The sequence below is a fragment of the Alligator sinensis genome, unplaced genomic scaffold, assembly GCF_000455745.1.
Source record: "Alligator sinensis unplaced genomic scaffold, ASM45574v1 scaffold284_1, whole genome shotgun sequence".
NCBI lineage: Eukaryota > Metazoa > Chordata > Crocodylia > Alligatoridae > Alligator > Alligator sinensis.
In genome coordinates this window covers 1,439,958-1,458,216 of record NW_005842105.1, presented here as the reverse complement: position 1 = coordinate 1,458,216, position 18,259 = coordinate 1,439,958, and the positions used below count along the sequence as shown (strand labels likewise).

The window sequence follows — 18,259 nt, the reverse complement described above, 5'->3', positions numbered from 1 at the left end:
ACTCGAATTTTGGAGAAGTTCTTCCTAATGTCTAGTCTAAATCTGCTCTCTGCTAGCTTGTGGCCATTATTTCTTGTAACCCCGGGGGCGCCTTGGTGAATAAAACCTCACCAGTTCCCTTCTGTGCCCCCATGATGAACTTATAGGCAGCCACAAGGTTGCCTCTCAACCTTCTCTTGCAGAGGCTGAAAAGGTCCAGGTTCTCTAGTCTCTTCTCATAGGGCTTGGTCTGCAGGCCCTTAACCATACGAGTGGCCCTTCTCTGGACCCTCTCCAGGTTATCCGCATCCCTCTTGAAGTGAGGCGCCCAGAATTGCACACAGTACTCAAAATGATCTTCTAAAAAGTCCTCCAAGAACCTCATATGTGTAGGCACATGGCAAAACCCACCTTAATGCTCTCAACCAATGGAAGCTGGGGAGTGAGGATGCCAATCAGACCAATACAGGGCCTTGAGAAGCCAAAGCAATGAACTGCTACACCTAGCTAGAAGCCTTAACTGCCACTGACATTTCTTCCTGAACTTCTTTAAGAAGGAGAAAGATGCAGAGTAGGAATTATTACGTTCGTATACATCATGGATATTATCCAGAAGAACTAACCATAGATTTATTTAACATCATTTTTCTCTAGTTGGCTTCTCTCATTCATTTCAGGTTTAAATACTGCAAAGGCACGTTAACCAGTTGATTGATCCTAGCTGCAATCTTCTTACTGTCAAGCCAGCACCTCTCAGAAGCAAAAGGTAAACAGTGGAGAATTGATAATTCATAAGGATTCATCTCTTCTGTAAATAACCTGAAGGTCAGCAAGAATAACTTCTTATAACAGTCAACTGGAACCCACTGGAAATAAGTTACAAATGCTCCTGAATTAATTAGACAGTAGGCAAACAAGATATTTCAGAGAACCAAAGAGACAGTGGAGTTTAAGTGTTGGAGGTGAGTTTAGTTTAAAGGTGTGCTCCTGATGCTGTTTTAAAGGTGGAACTCACTGTTTCATACCTCACACACAGAAGCACAAGAGTAGTATCGTGTCTGTTGTCTGATATAACAAATCAAATTTTTGCAGCTAAAACCTAACAAATCAACAGTATTTCTGTATCTGAAACCTAGTCAAATTTCACAATATGGACATGAGGACACATTGACATTTTACTGGTTTTTTACTATCAAATTGAGTGAATGGGATGAGTAAGACTGGATTTTTCTTTTAAATGCTTCTAACCCTTCTAATACTATGAACAAGGGGAATGGGGAAAGTAGTAAAAAAATATTTCCATTAAAAAGTGTATTTGAATGTCATCATCAAATAAATTTTTAAACCACCCTAATCATTTTGTTGGCTATAATCATATTTTCACATTTATGTGCTATTTTGTTTGCAAATTATAAAAACAACTTTAAAAGTTTATTTTACAATCAGCTTCAAAGGTCACAAATCAAAATGAATTTACTGGTATAAGCTTAGTTCCTAATGGCCAGTTATTAATAGTCATAAATCTAATACACAATTTTGCCAGAGTTAAAGCAACAATACATGTAGTTCTGAGTTACATTTACAGACCTGTGTTAAATAAACTTGCATCTGCTTAAAATAGTTCCACTCCTTTTTCAGTCTTGCTATTTTCATACTCAAGGGAAACTACCTAAACTCCTTTAAAAGGCGAACTTGGGAACAACACTTGATAAGCTGGGTGGAAGCTAAGAACCAAGGACTTAACAGTGATAGTGGTATTATAGCACATTATAATTTACCTGACTCCTGAATTTTTTCCACACATGAAAGGTAAGAATGACTTTCCTCCCATTCAATAAGCCTTGATCTTCCAGTAATCAGGTTCTTTTCTTCTGCTAATTGTGTGTCTACTACCCCTGGCAATTTCTCTCACTCCCTCCTGCAATTGTTTTTTACTGTGCTGTGCTTAGCTTATTCTAGTCACACTTGAAGAAGAATATCTTGAACTTGAAAGCTGGTCTAACTCTATCCCAACGATACATTTGGACCAACAAAAGATACCACCCTAAGAAATCCTTACCTCACATTTATGGACCATCACAGATACACCACTCTTATGCTACTATAATAGTTCCAAAACTATTCACAGCTTCATGACCACTGAAACATGGAGGATCTAAAGTCTGTAGTGTTAGAACAGAAACTCTGCAGCAGCAGAAGCTCACCCATCTCTCTTACTTTCACAAAAAAAAAGTATTTATCCTTAAATATTTTTATCCAAGTTCTCCATTCTTGGTAAAAATAGCTTTTCTTTCTCTCTGCTGAGGGTGCTGACAAGTGATATTTGCCCTATGATCAGTCCCTTGAAAGTGCTCTACAGCTGTGCCCTGACAGAAGTAGACAGCTCCAGAGTGCCTTAAAAGTTCCCCATTGCACAACAAATTAACCCTCATCTAATGAGGGTTCAGATGAAGATGCTCCAAAGCAGATCACCTTCATTAACTTCTGTTTGCTCCTGTGTGCGAGCTCCACCCCCAGTGCTATCTGCAGGATGGGAGGGGGAGAAGGCAGGGGAGAGCACTCCAGTCTAGGGTTTACCCAGCATGCACTGGAGGGTGCAGGTGGACTGGAGCCCCACTCCTCCAATCCACCCACTCCCCGCCTCCCAGCGCAGGCTGCGTAAACCCCAGATCGGAGCTCCCTCTCCTGTCTTCTCCCCCTCCCATCTTGCAGACAGCACAGGAGCTGGGGGCAGGGCTAGGAGAGAGAGGTTGCAGAACAGCAGCCTCTTTCCACTGCATCAGCTCCAAAGTGGAGCCTGATCCTCCCCTCTACCCCCCACACCAAACGCCAAACACCTGTTGGGTTGCAGGGATTGGTATAACTCATGGTGCATTCTGTGAAGTGCCATGAGTTAAAGCAGGGAGCTTCACATGTGTCAGCACCCTAAATCTGGATGATTTATTTTGCCTCAACACGATGGGCCTATGATGGTGATAAGGAACATCTTGAGTGAGGGGACATGTTTCCGTACAATAATCTCCTTGGAACCAATCACTGCAATCCAAGGCTTGAAAAAATGAGGGAGTGGTGGGAAAACAAAACACATTTGTTGCGTCACCCCACCAAACAGGGACATTTACTTCAATCAGAACGTAAACATCAAAATAGACGATCACAAATTAAGACACTGTGTTCCCCTCCATTGCCATCAACAGTCCTCTGAGATGGCCACATGAAAACACTGACATCATTCTCTTTGCACACCACATAGGCATAATGTGTGCTCAAACCCTTTCTGATTAAAAGTATCCAGCCAGACAGGAGAGGGAATATTTGTTTTCTTGTTTAATGTAAACTGGATTGTGCACACTTACTATGGGCACTGCTATAATTTACACTAAAGAAAAAAATCCTTCCAAGTAGCCAGTGCAAAAAGGTCAGAGGCTGAAGGAACTATCAAGATGCAGTTAAACATTAAGATATGAGGGTAGGAAAGGATCCTGAGAAACATCCCATTAGGAGGGAGCAGTCCTTTAAAATCCACATTCATTCCTGACTGAATTACCAGTGCACAGATTAAAAGACAGACATTTCAGGCAAGCATTACAAAATCTAACTACCAGGCAGACATTCTGGTTCTGAAGTAAAAACAATACACAGACTTTCACTAATGGCAGAACACCTATTACAACTCAATAGTGATACATGAAAAATAATCAGGGCTGTCCAGCTAGCAGCCCGGGGGTCACATCTGGTCTAAAATGGGTTATAGCATGGCTCCTGCCTGGATGCCACTCTTGCTGTTGCTCTGGCTGCTGCGATGGTGGTGGGTGGGAGCTCTGGTGCTGGACAGCATGGCTGGAGGCCTGGTATGTTTGCTGCCTAGGCAGCAGCAAGAGCAGCAGCGAAGGGGACTGAGTGGGATGCTTGCAATGCTCATGTGGCAGCAATGGAGTGGGAGGAGATTTTACCCACATGGTAGTAGCAGCTGAGAAGGGGCTTGCACACCAGTGGCAAAGGGGAGCAATTGCCCACATGGCGGTGGCAGTGACTATCACCTGCACAGCAATAGCAGCGGGTGGGAAGTGGGGAGTGACTGCCCATGCAGTGGTGAAAGCAGGAGAGCTCATATGGCAGCATCAGAGGGAGGTTGCTTGTGATGACAGGGGCCCCAGGGCACCTGTGTGGCCCTATGTCATACAATGGAGTGGAGGCCCATAAACTGCTTGGCATGCAGCCCCTGGCCCCTCTAAAGCCAGACGGCCCTGCCTTACATCAGCAGCAGTTCGATTTTTTAATTTTCATTTGACCTTGAGATCAAGTACAGCACAAAAAGGTTAAATGAACAAATATTTAGTTTGATATATATTTTTTAAAAGTGTATATGACATCCTAAATTAAAATGACTTTTTCCCTGTTTAATATTCTCTCTCCCTCAATACCATTGCAAAAAAAATAGCTCACAATTTTTCTGGTTCATTCTTATTAGGATCAACTGAAGTATAAAAAAAAATGCAGGAAGACATTTTACATGAAATTAGTGGTTACTAATCTACCACGAGATAAAGAGGTATATTTAGTGTGTGTGTGTGTGTGTGTGTATGCATGCATGCACACATAGGCGCACCCGCGCACACACACACACACATTTAGTGTATAACTATAACAATAACTGTATACCTGCTGAATTCAACAGAAGGAATGAGTATGCTTCCAAAGCTAGAGTATAGGAAACAGAGGATCTCACCCACTATGAAGATATTCTCCCTCTCTTTAATCACAACTAGAGTACTAATGCAATCCAGAAAAGTAATGGAGAATTTCTGTTCTTCAGGAAATTCCAGGAAAAAATGTTGCTTTACTTGGCACAGAACTACAATTCCCAACGTTTTTTTTTGAGACACAGGAAGTTGGGGAAAAAATAAATTTCAGAGTAATCTAAATCTGTTGTTGCTTTGAATTTTTTTTCCAAATAACATCAAGTCCGGGATCCTAATCTAAGACTTCCAAATCAACTATGGGCATGTAGGCGCCTAGCTCTGCCTCAGCCCACTAGAACTGACAAAAGCTTAAAAACGTGGGTATCGTGGCTAAAATAGGGTCTTAGTCAACCTGAAGAGCTTTGTGGGAGGCAAAGATCTTAGAAGCTCAGAGAGTCCTCAACCCTAGTAGATCATAAAAACCAAGAGTTCCCTCGTGCTAGAATAGCTCACATGATACAGATCCTGTGAAGGCCTCACAATTCCCAAGCAGTCCACCATCCAAGCCAGCAGAAAACTCGGCAGGGATCCAAACTTTGGTCTACCAAATTTGCCCAAAGTTATTCACCAAAACAAAAATGTTTCTCAGGAGCCTAACTGCTAGTTTCAAGAAAATCTATTTCACTGGTAAATTCCTGACCAGCTATAGAGATCAGTCACATTTTGCCCTCATTTCAAAATATATAAATCCAGTGATTCGGGGAGTGTAACTGAGGGCAGGACCTGCCTTGCATTATAAAAATGTAAACATTTGAGATTAGGAGACTATTAAAATAGTCACCACTATTCAGTTTACATCAGTTTCAGTCACTTCTATTATCATCATACTCCTTTAAGAACATTTTGAAAGATGCAAAGTACCACATAAACACTACTGTGTGGGTCAAATTTAGACCCCATGAATGTAGGTATGACTCCACTGAAACCAAGTCTTAATTTGTTGTAATACTTGCACAATTACTATGAGCCTCACTGTAGTTGCTGACAGCAATGGTTCTCAACTTTGTTAGCCTCAAGGCACGCCTTGGAAAACGCCAATGTTTAGCTTTCACTTATTTTTTGACTACAGAAAAATAATGGAGCAATTCTTCTGTTGCAAAGTACTCAGAGAGACCACAATCAGTCAAAATGTTATTGACACTATGGATTCCCATTTGAAATCTCTGGGTTTAACCTGTGAATCATAAGTAGGTGTTCAGACACGTAACAATGTTAGTATTATGCAGTACCCCATAACACCCTTTAAACGATGTTGCAACAATCTAGTTGCGAATCACTGACATCAAGATTTCAGTCAAATGTAAATGTTTATTTGGTTGTTTTTGTCATTACTAAAAGCACCACAATGGTATAAAACAACAGACTGGCCCTCCATCTCTTCACATGAATAGTCCCACTGCCTGCATCAGAGAACTATAACAGATGACTCTCATAAATAAGTCACGGTCAACAAATCAGAATCCAAGACTGTAATTCCACCTCAAGGTTATAGTGACACCAGTAAAACACAAGCTTTCAAGATTTATCTTGACATCCAAATTTCTCAATGGAACATAGAGCCTTATCATGTAATTAATTGTACACAATCCTCTATTTAATATTGAGGGTGAGAAATACAGAGAAACTCTATTTTAAACACTCTAGAATTTGCAGAGTGAGCAGATAGCCAAAAGGATAAAAAGTAAATCACCTGCTCACCCCAAGAGCAATGTACCTGGGAAGGGATGGGTAGCTATAGAAAGCAAGAAAACAGCATGTACATGATAAAAGCAAGTTTACCCTTCATCACACAGAATATTTGCTATTTTCCAAACTGCATATGTAAACTTGAGCGTTAACCCCAGAGAAACACATACCTGGAGGGAAATTCTGGCCTAACTGAAGTCAATACCAAATCCCCCTTTCACTTCAGTAGGGCCAGAATTTACACTCACTGATGAGGAACAGTTCTGCCCTTGGACTGCCATGAACATGTGAATAAACCTGCAACAAATTTTCATGGAGAGCAAATATCAGACAAGAATGCTTTTTTTTTTAAATCTAACTTTGCAGGGGTTCTTTTGACCTGCATCAGATTGGTACTTTTCCAAAAGATAGCTGGAATTCAATCATCTCACTGCAGGACTATTTTCTCTTTTGTCTTGCTGTCTGCTTATTTTCCTTCTTGAAGTTCCAGCATCAAGCAGATTGAAACTGACCTTTGACTTGTATGCTTTGTAGCATGCAATGAAAGGATTGATTCCCCCCAAAGAGTTCAATGTTAGAATGTTAGATTGAGCACCTAGTGAACTTGAAATGAATGTTGGATGAGGATAGGAAAACAGCATCACATCCTGAGACCATGTACCCCTAGTCTTTTTCTATTCTACAACTATGCACGCAAGTTGGCACAGCTAGTCTTTTCAAGGTTATGCTGTAGAGAAAAGGCCACAAGCCTTTCATCGAGGGCTTTACAATGCTAAAGCCTTAATTCTTTTTACCTGCTGTAAATGAGAGTCCTCTGTTTAGTTTTCAGTAAGAACTTATTACTGGAACTCAACCAGTATGGTTGAAAATATCCTCCAGGACATATGGATACAATTGTTTTTCTCACATGAAATAAAGAAATGTATTGTAAGATATTTTTTAACATATTAGTACATGACAATATGTGCAGAGACAATGAATGCCATGAATTAATGCCAGGTAAAGCCACTGTCATGAGGGACAGCAGAGGGGGACAAATCTTAAAAGAAATGAGTGGAATAGAAGCAAGGAAACAAATGAGTGAAAACATATCCAAATGGTCTAGGAACCACCTGAAGGGGGAAGAGCTAGAGCAGGAGTGGGCAAAATACGGCCCATGGGCTGGATCCGACCCGCGAGGCCCCTAAAAAAATTTAGAAAATTAAGATTTATTTGTCCTTGGTTCCTGTCCAAGATGACAGTAACCAAGGGCAGTGGGATCCAGGGGAAGCCCCGGAGAGCCCCTGCAACAGCAGGGCCTGCCCGGCCCTGCCCCCCAGCCGGAAGCCCCACTAGGGGCTTCCGGCCTGGGACCATGTGGCTGCCCCAGCGTTGGAAACTCAGGTAAGGGGAAGAGATGTGGGGAAGGGCAGGGGACTAGCTGGTGCTGAGCACAGGGGAAAAGCGACCCCTCCCCCACCCGGTGGCTGGTGCTCCCTGCTGCAGCTACTCGCAGCCTGCATTGGGTTGTCCTGAGCAGGCACAGGCAGCCCCACGCAGGCTGCGAGTGGCTGCAGCACAGGGCGCCAACCACGGTGCGGGGAGGGGCCACTTTTCCCCCATGCTCAGCACCAGCTTGTAACCCACCCCCGCCACCAGTCTGGGCCCCAAACCAGCTCCAAGCTTGCCCATCGGGGCTGCACCACAGTGGCAGCAGCTGCGGACCCCCTGCTTGCCAACCCGGGCAGCGTTTGCTGCTGCTGCCCAGCGCGTGAGCTCTGGGTGGGCAGCAGCAGCAAACGCTGCCTGGCATGGCAAGCAGGGGGGCTGCAGCTGCTTCTGTCATGGTGCAGCCCCTACAGGCAAGCCTGCAGCCAGCTCCCCCCTCTCCCTGCTGGTGCAGCCCAGCCCAGCTCCACAGACCCCCTGCCAACCTGTGCCCTGCTCTGGGCCCCACCAGTGTTGGCCCTGGGACATTGGTCCCAAAACATTGGGACATTGGTCCCAAGATGGTGACCAGGGGGCAGGGCATCTGTCAAGGGGCAAGGCTACCCATGCGGCTCTCTGCAGCTTGCCACAACTTGGTAAACAGCCCTCTCCTCGAAATAATTGCCCACTCCTGAGCTAGAGATTCAGGTCTTCAGGTAGCATCCCACTATCCAGCACTGGTATTTGGTAGGGTACATCATCATTCCTACTGCAGCAATGGCAACAACTAACAGCATTAGTGGTTTGTAGCATGTTCAGTACAGTAGAAACAACAACAGTCAGGGATGCATTACAATATTTACTTGAATATAAGATAACTCTGATTAGAAGATGTCCCCCTAGTAATTAGATTCTATATATGGCAAATGTATAAATTCGTAATAATTTTCCAGGTATAGAAACTAATTATTGGAGGTTTGCCTTGAATTTGTCCCTCTCCCACTGCTACAGCAAGGAAAACAAATCTGAGAAGGTCAAGTGGCCCTTTTGTCCTGTGCTCCGCCACCACTTCTTCCCCCTGCAGTCCCTTCCCCACTCCTCTTTACTATCAGACCCTGATCTCCCTAAGCACATGAAAATAAGGCGCAAATCTGAAAACACTGGCTTTGAAATAAACATGCCTATAACAATTGGCATATAGGCAAGCTACTATGGGTACCCACAGACTTAGTTCAAACAGAACTGATTCTTTTGACCTATTTTGAAACTCCTACAAGCTTAACACAGGTACTCCACAAATGCACTTTCAAGCAGCACTTTTGTACCTACTTATAAATAGTACAAACTGGGTGCATCTACACATGCATTTGATCTGGGATCAGTTTACTTAGGAGTAAACTACTCACGAGTAAATGCTCCCGGGCAGGCATTTACACATGCAGGGACATGGAAGCAGAGTTCCTGCTCATAGCAGCAAACTGCCTGCTCTTTCTGTGGCCTTGCTCCTCCTTCTAGGCTCCTCCTGGGTGCTAGCCCAGGGGCTGGCAGGGAACACCAGGCCAGGAGACAGCTATCTTCTGGCCAGGGCTGGGACATTGCTCCCTTCTCCCAGGGGACTGCTTGCCGTCAGGACAAGGACAAAGTCCCCCTGTCCCAGCAGGAGAGAGCTCCCAGACCTGGCTCCCCAATTAGGGCAAAGGACTTGGAAAGAGCTGCAGGGGAAGAGCAGGTCCCAGGACCCTGCCCTGTCTGCCTGTAGGGCAGCTAATAGCAAGCCCCTGGCACCCAGAATCCCTGCCCAGCCAGAGGTTCACTGCTAGCTGCCTGCCAGCAGATGGGGAAGGGGGCTGGGACCTGCCCCACCCCTGTAGCTCTTTCCAAGCCCCGTGCCTCAATCACCTGACTGGGGCACAGGGCTGGGACCTGCCCCTGACTGGGAGAGTTCCCAGCCCCCACTCTACAATCACAGGGCAGGGGCTAGAGAGCCTATTTCCCACTCAGCTCCACAAGCACCAAGCTAGGTAGGGAACAGGCTGGGAAGCCTGTTCCCCGCTCAGCACTGCAAGTACAGAGGTGGGTGAGTTCAGAGGATCAAGCTGGGGAACTTGTTCCCTGCTCAGCTCCGCAAGCACAGAGCTGTGTGGGGAACATGTTGGGGAGGGGAACAGGCTTGTTCGCCACCTAGCTCCTTCCCCAGCCTGGGGCAGCTCCTTCCCCAGCCCATTCACGATCTCAGAGCAGGGGGCTTGGAGCTCCCTGCTTCCAGGGCAAGGGGACATAGTCTCCACTCAGGCTCCAGTGACGAAGCCTGCCTCGGGGCAGCTCCCAGGGGCAAGAAGCAATCTCCTGCCCCCTGGTGGCCAGTCAGGCATCTACATGAGCACTACCGTGCAGTAACTACTTGCAAGTAAAGCTGTTACTTGCATTTGCAGGTAGCAAGTTTACTCATGATTAGCGAGGTTTACTGTGCAATAAGCATGTGAACATGTAGACGCATATGCTTACTGTACAGTAAACTATGCTACTTCACAGTAAAGCAAGACACACTCACTATGCATTATATTAATCTAAATCTCATGATTTATCATACAATTCATTGGGCTGAGCCCCAGCAGAGTCAATGGCATTTTAAACCATGGTGACCTCATAGTTCATCACTACTCACTATATATGTATACTCCAGATACCACCCACAAAGGATCCATGTGCTAGTTAGCTACCCACTCATGACTGGAACTGGTTGTTCTTTTTATGAGCCCTGGGATACTCCAAATATATATGTAGATAAGATGCAGGGCAACTTGGTACGGCTCCACCTTGTGAAGGGTGGGGCCTTACTAACTGCATGCAACAGGCCAAGAGAGGGGGCGACAGAGGTATTCTGGGTAAACTGTTTAGGGCCCCATTTGGTTATATTTGCCAGACAGTTAAGGCTGGTAAAGGAACAGGAAACATTGGAAATGGGAAAGAAAGGCACAGGTCAGCTATGGGAGTGAAGAGGAAGTTGAAATGTGTTCAATGTAGTGGCGCACCTGACTTAAGACAGAGTCAACACTGAGGTGGACTGAGTGCAATGGCCACTACCATACTTTGTATTAAGATAGGCTGCACTAACCTATTGTTGTGGTAGGTTCCCATCGGTACTATTGCCCAATATGGGCCATGTGTTTTATAGTCATGCTCAGCATTGGCTGCATTTAATCAGCTTCATATTTGGTTTCTATGACTGAGTACATACTGCTTTTGGCAGCATTAAATACATAAACAATGTATTTAACGAGGTTTCCTTGTATGTGAGTGTAAGAAGACTTATCAGAAAAAAAATAAACCTTTTCTTATATTTGAGTAAATATAGCTAAAAATCTATTGATGTATCCTAGCACACTGGATTTTAATTATGTTGGACTCATCCACATCCTCTAGTTCAGGGGTTCCCAAACTGTGGCATTTGTACCCCTGGGGGTATGCAAGACATCTTTGCGAGGTATGAGGGAGAAGTGGTGTAAAGGCGGATTTAATTTTCATTATAATAATAACAATAATTGGCATTCAAGGGGTTAAAATATAAAATGTATGCTGGTTGGGGTAAGAGGGCAGCTGGTAAATCTGGAAAGGGGTACACAATAAGAAAAAGTGTAGAAACCTCTGCTCTATGAAACCTCTTAATGCAATATTGAGCCAGCTGCCTCCCTCCAGCTCCTGGGAAGAGACCTTTTTCATTTTCTTTTTTTTCTCTAAGTAATAGCGTGTCAATGCACTGAGGTCCCAGTCACAACTGGAACCTTTCGTCCCTACCACAAATGTTAATAGCTACTCTCATTACTACTTTAAGCATTGCAGCACACACAAATAATAAATAGTGGGCATTTTTGGGCCCCTGAATACTAGTCACATAAAAATAAAAAATAAAACAACTCCCAACTTCTCCACAGCTTTCCTAAAATTTAACAGACACAAAAAAAAACACACACCAGTCAAATAACTTCACTCCACTTCTGTGAAGTCTCAGTGCAAGCAAGAAGAAATACTGTAGAAAGTTTCATTAGGATCACAAGAACATAAGGATGTATGAACTGTTGAGATAGATAAAACCACTGGCCCAATTACATCAACATCCTATAACCAGGACAGGAGATGGTGCAATAAAACCTAAAGGGGGAAATTATGGAATTATCTACTCAGAAAGAAAGCATCTTCCCAACTCCTGTCTATAAGTATATACCCTATAGCAGGGGTGTTCAAACCCTAGCCTGTGGGCCACATCTGGCCCTCAGGGCTCTCCCTGGGTCTGAAAATTTGACAATGGAGAAGCCGTGGCAATTAACACTGCCACCCCTCTCTAACTGCCAAGTTTCCAAGCTCCGTACAACTGTATCAGGCCCTGACCAGGCTGGCCTGGAGGGACTGGGCCACATTTTCATGTGGCTGGATTGAGCCAGAGCTGCACTGTTCCTGCATGGGTTCATGCATCAGGGCCCCAGCCCCACACAGATGAATTAGCTCCCCCTCCCCGTTAGGTTGTTTCCACAGAGCTGGATTGGGCCTATTTGGGCCAGCACTTGGAGCCATCTCAGGCCCACATCTGGCCCGCGGACCAACCTGACACTGCTCATCTGGCCCACAGGCCAAAAAAGGTTGATCACCACTGACTTGTACTGTGGAACAAGAGTTTATACACTCTTCTAGAGGGAAAAACAGAAAGTCGCATATACAAACAACTGTCTCCTATCGCAGAGATTCCCAACCCCCAGGTCACGGCCTGGTACCAGGCCACAAAGGGTTGGCTGTCCGTCTGCAGGAGGGTTGGCTACCAGTTCAAAGTCCAGAAGTGACTGGCATACTGTGGGGCAGCACCCAACCTGGGCTGGCTGCGCTCTGCAGTATGCCGATCACTTCTGGACTGCAGTTTGCCAGTCCTCAGTTTGCCGGTCTGCAGTCACTTCCTGCCCATGCCTTGCCAGTCTGCAATCTAAAAATGTTGGGAACCGCTGTCCTATATAATTTAAATGTGGATGCTTTCATTTTCCATGTAAACAATTAATGCTTCTTTGAGTCTTAGTAGGCAGGCAGCCTCAGTCATATCTTCAGCCCGTAAGTTCCATGGTTGTTAGGTATCGTATACAAAAAAAGGGGGGGGATTTATCAGTTTTAAAATAAATTGTCCCCTTGTTCTTCTATTAGAAAGTAAATAGAAGTCATGCTCGTCAGAACCATTTTGCAACTAGGTTACTACCTAATATCACTTGAGAGAGAAAAGTTACCCATGATTTATACAGGAGTACACTTCAGACAGTGGTGACTGCCAAGGTCCCCTCCAGATTCAAAGAGAGGCATTCCCAGTATTAGCAAACAAGGGATCTCCACAGACTGTGAAAATGCAGTTTTGTCCTTAGATGAAGGAGTCTGTTTCTCTAGACTTATGCAGATATACATATATTTTGTTCTATTCTTCCCCCGCTAACTGTTATGTCACAAAGATATTCTGGTGTCTTGTGAAAGCCCTATTTATTGGCATGCATTTTACAAGGCCCATAGCAGAGGAAGAAACACTTGGTTTTATATTTTCACCACACTAGAAACAGTGTATTACATATGCTGTGTGTGCAGCTTGTTCATTCTCTAAAGTAAATGCAGCAGAGAGCTACACAAAGTTAAATGCATGTAAAAAAAACCCCTAAATAAATAATGGAAGTTCTGTTAAGATTTCAGGAAGACATATTTCATTCTGTTATCTTATCATTAATAAAGAATTATATGGTCAGCAGTAAATCAATCAAGGAAAAAAGATGGGACTTTTGGAACATAAATATTATCTTTTTTTTTACCACAGGAATGCATTAGATCTATGACTCAGATAAAATTAGAGATATATTCTTATTACTATCTCTGAAAGTGAGAACTGAGAAAATTTAAAAAATAGCCATCCCTCTTTTCTACCTGATACAGCCAACACTATTCTTCACAGAATTTGATGGGAGGATAACAGCCACCAGCCTCAGTATCATTAGAGCTTCCACTTCAAGTTTCTTAAGATGCAGAAGTCAACAACACCATTTTGAGAGGATTACTCACAAACTATGACTTGATTTGATCTATGAAATAAATACCTTCTTAGCTCCAGATTGACTTTCAAGGATGCCAATTCAGTAAGGTAAAATTAATATTATTAGCATATTCCAAGGGAAATTCCCCTGAGAATGTTAATGTCTAAAGGTCACCAAGGGTTCCTGATGGCATTTACACATTTCATGAAGGTTTTTAAGCAATACATAAGGCTTTGTATAACCCCTTTGCATCAGAGCAAATTTTGTTCAGCATGAGAAAACTGACATTAAGTTACCAAATTCAACTATCTAAAAAAATTCCATTGTTAGATGAAAAATAATGTCAATCATCAAACAAAAAGCCAAAAAATAGAGATACTTCTATATATTCAAACTTCATTTTAAAAGGCACTACCTTTTTGTTTCAGCAAAGGAATAAAGTCTGAGGGAAGACTGACCAAACAGTGAACTGTGGGCCAAATGCAGCCTGTAAATGGTTAAATAATAGCCAACGTATATTGGCCACACTGACACAGTGGCTCTGGCTGCCACAGGCATGGGGGTTAAGCCATGACAGACAGTAGCATAATGAGGATTGGGTGACCAGAGTGCCAGCTAGAGCACAGGGTGCAAGAATGGCAGCCACCCCGGCTGCCAGCCACTCCTGGCCCTCAGGGCACAGACCCTTGTGGTTATGTCTCTGACAGCAACATTGACTCCTTGGCTGCTGAAACCGGCACAGAAATTCTGGCAGCTGTGGCCAGAAGTCCCATGGTCTGGATCTGAACCCTACAGAAGCCCTGCAGTCCAGAGTCCCTGTTGCACATCATAGTTGAACAATTGACAGTATGTACACATAAAGCTAAGCCAGGTGAGAGAGAAATCTCATGTTGGGGTACATATAAACAAATTAGTCAATCTACAAAAGGCATTCTTAAGTAAAATAATAAGTATCTTCCATTCACAGTACTTCTAGAAGAACTGTTTACCAGAACTTCCCACAACCAAAGCAAAAAAAATATGAACTAGAAAAGCCAATGGTATATAAGACGCTTCATATTTTTAAGTGATATGAGAAAATGAAATGTTCAGACTTCTACCTCTAATCATCTCATTACAAGTTATTTCCATGATATCAAAAATCAAAATCTGTGAAATGCAACATGCTATTAAATAACATCTTAACACTTATTAGCAAAATGACCGAATATAAAGCAAACGTAGGATTTTACTTTTTCAGAAATATTCTGGATGGAAGAATAATAACTGCATCCTCTTTTATATCTTTTAAAGGAAAGCAATATAGCTGGAAAAGAAGTTACTCATTAATCATCCTACGTCATTTCCAATGCATCCATTTTTATTAAGTTACACCAAAAATGTCAGTGTTCATGTAAAAAAAAAAAAAAAAAAAAGCCTTTTGTTGCAATTATTTATTTTTAATTTGAGTACCAATCCTGTCAGAAGAAAACCTGCTGTTCAATGGAGAGGGATTTGCTTAAATAATTACTGAAGTGGAATAAAATTTACTGTTTAACCTGACCTTGTCATCTATCACTGCTTTCTCAAAAAGGTTTCTGTTGTACACCCACCCAAAAAATAAATCAAGAATAAAAGTAGATAATTTATGGAGTTGTCAGAAATCAGTTTTAACACTTACTTTTGCGAAGATCTGAAAAATGTCTATTGCAGGTGACAGCTGAGAAGCATCCTGGACCTCTGCTTTCAAATAAAGCTGTAATGTTTGTGCAAGGTGCCCAAGGCCCTCTTTCATTTCTTCACTTAGCTTTTCAATATCTAAAGAAAGAAATAAAGATAAACCAAAGCATAAACAAAACCTTCTGCCAACATCTTGAAGACAACCAATGGCAGCTGTGCAGTCTAGACACTTCAAACCCGAAATTTAACTGTGAAAGAGGTCAAACATATTTCACTATTTTGACAGCCACATATCATCATAAAGCAGCATTTATCAGGTTGCTATTGGCAAAATATATATGCATTATGGTAATCAAAAGATCAAAGGCCTATAGATAAAACAGATGTGTAAACAGATGTAAGATGTTAGATAAAAAATTAGTCAAGGTGAGCTTGCTACATTAAAGATATGTTTGCATGTTATCCAATAGTTTGTCTCTCCTTACAATGGAGCATATTAATATTACATTCTTCATAGGAACTGGTCGCAAAGATGTTTTATGCTGCCAGACAGAAAACCAGAGCAATTTACAGAGTACAGAGATCATGGTATATAAAGTCAAGGATAATGCACCAAAGGTTGAGTAGAACCAGAAGTAGCTTAAGTAAATATTTCTGCATATTAAATAACACAATCTAAAATAAAATACTATGCACTGGAGCATAATTATTCCTGTTTTCAAGTGTGATCTGAAATACAGAGAAACTTCCTCCTTTATTTTCAAAACAGCTAATCACCTAACCCTGCCAGTGAAGGCACTGAGAACTGTGCATTAGGTGCCCCAAAGTCAAACAGCAAGTGCGTGACAGAGCTGGGAATGGAAGCCAGGTTTCTAACTCTGTTCAGTGCCCCATGACCTCACCTGCACTTCCTTCTTCCTTATTCCTTGTTATGGTGAAAGAAACATTGTGGGAGAAAGGAAATATGGATGGGTTTAAATATCAATCAGTGTAAAAAAGGCTTAGAAGAAGATTTTAAAGTGGGAGTTTATTAATATACATTACAAAACAAATTCATCGCTGTCACAGCCCCACTGAAATTGCAGCCACCTACACCAGTGGTGGATTTGATCCTACTGCTTTAGTATTCAGTATCAGTGCAAAATAAAAATGACTTTCATAAGAGAGGGTAGAATCAAAACGCTTTAGAAACTCCAATCATAAGACGATAGGTATATACCAATATTAGTCTCCTGTAGAATACAGTGTTGGAATAAACACCATAATACAGGTTCCCTTCCACTTTCTATGATTCTGAAATATTTCCCAAAATGCTAAATTAACAGTCCAAGAGAAAGACAATACTCTTGCTTTCTACTGAAGCCACTATACCTCCAACAATAGAGATGTCCTATAATCACAACTGATGACAGCTGAGTCAACAAACTGCCAACATGTTAAGCACAATGTCTCAATACACGTACTTGGGATATATTGAAACACAAGCACATGCATCTTATAAAAAACAAACAAGCCTTGACCATACTAGTTACTTTCACCCTAGAGGTTTACCTTACGTTCTTACCAACGTGTTGACTAAAGTCTCCTACAAAATATCTCCACATACAAAACATTTAATCCCAGGCTCACTTGCCTAGCTAGATGTATGAGTTAAGGTTCATGTTTCACTTTAAAGACCAGGCTCCTTCTCACCCACTTTGCAGTGAAGATGCAACTGAAGCACATGTTGCTGAGCTTGTGGTTAGACAGTTCTGCACCACAGTCCCACAGTTCCTGAGGCCTGAATGATCTACCCCTTTTCCCTATTAACTTCCCGTTCATTTGCTATGCACAAAGGAACTTCATGTTACTTTATATGCCCCTGGTTGGTACCAAACTCTTCATTCTACATGTCCTACTCCATTTTCTCAACTGCTTATTCCAGCTCAGCCTTAAAGATGCTTGCCCAGCGTGCTGTTAGCTAGCCCTAGGAGCATATTAGGGTTCAAGTTAACCTCTGGCATAACTACAGCAAGAAGCTCAATTTTGGAAGATATCTAAATTTGTTTGACAGTATCTCAGAGACAGGTGGAAATGAGGATCAAGTTGACATTGTTCCTTGTCCTTGAGAAGGGCAAACTATGAGCAAAGTGCAATCAATGGCTCCATCACAGTTAGGGGAGCCAGTATTCTTACAATCCATTACTATTCTGTCCACATTAGTTACATGGCTTACGCATCAGTAGCAGGCAGTAATAATCTCCTCTCAATTCTCTACCAGCTGACTTAACCAATACGAAGTTGGCGAATTTGGCAACTACAGACCTGAAGCAATCTGGGGTATTCCATTTCCAGATGACAACAGTAATTTATTTTTGGACTGATATGACTTTCCTCAGTTGCAAGATCCTCGCACAGCTCCATAGAAGTCTGTGTAACAGGAAGGTCTGGCCCTTTAACAGGGAGCAGACAGCCCTGGTGTAGAAGCCCAGCTGCAGATGGTTATCTAGTGAGAGAATATCCCACTAGCAGTTAAAACTCCAGAGGAGAGAGCAGAAAGTAGTGAGCTAGGGCAGTGGTTCCCAACCTTTTTAAACTGTGGACTAGCAAACCAAAGATCACAAGTGACTGCGGACCAGAAGTGACTGCAGACTGGTCCATGCACCGGCAAACCGCAGTCCAGAAGTGACTGGCATACTGTGAAGCAGCAGCCACCCCTTTTATACTTAGTGGCCAGGAGGAAGACTGAATCCCAGCTAAGCT

The 18,259-nt window shown here is 42.8% G+C and overlaps 1 protein-coding gene across 1 annotated transcript in view; it reads right to left on the bottom strand.

Annotated features, from left to right (window-relative positions):
- The window catches only part of SMYD3 (SET and MYND domain containing 3), a 705,011-nt gene that overhangs the window by 608,833 nt on the left and 77,919 nt on the right, over window positions 1-18,259 (bottom strand). The window contains exon 7 of the mRNA XM_025205137.1: window positions 15,519-15,655. Coding sequence (XP_025060922.1) covers window positions 15,519-15,655 — 137 coding nt within the window. The remainder of the gene's footprint in view (window positions 1-15,518; window positions 15,656-18,259) is intronic.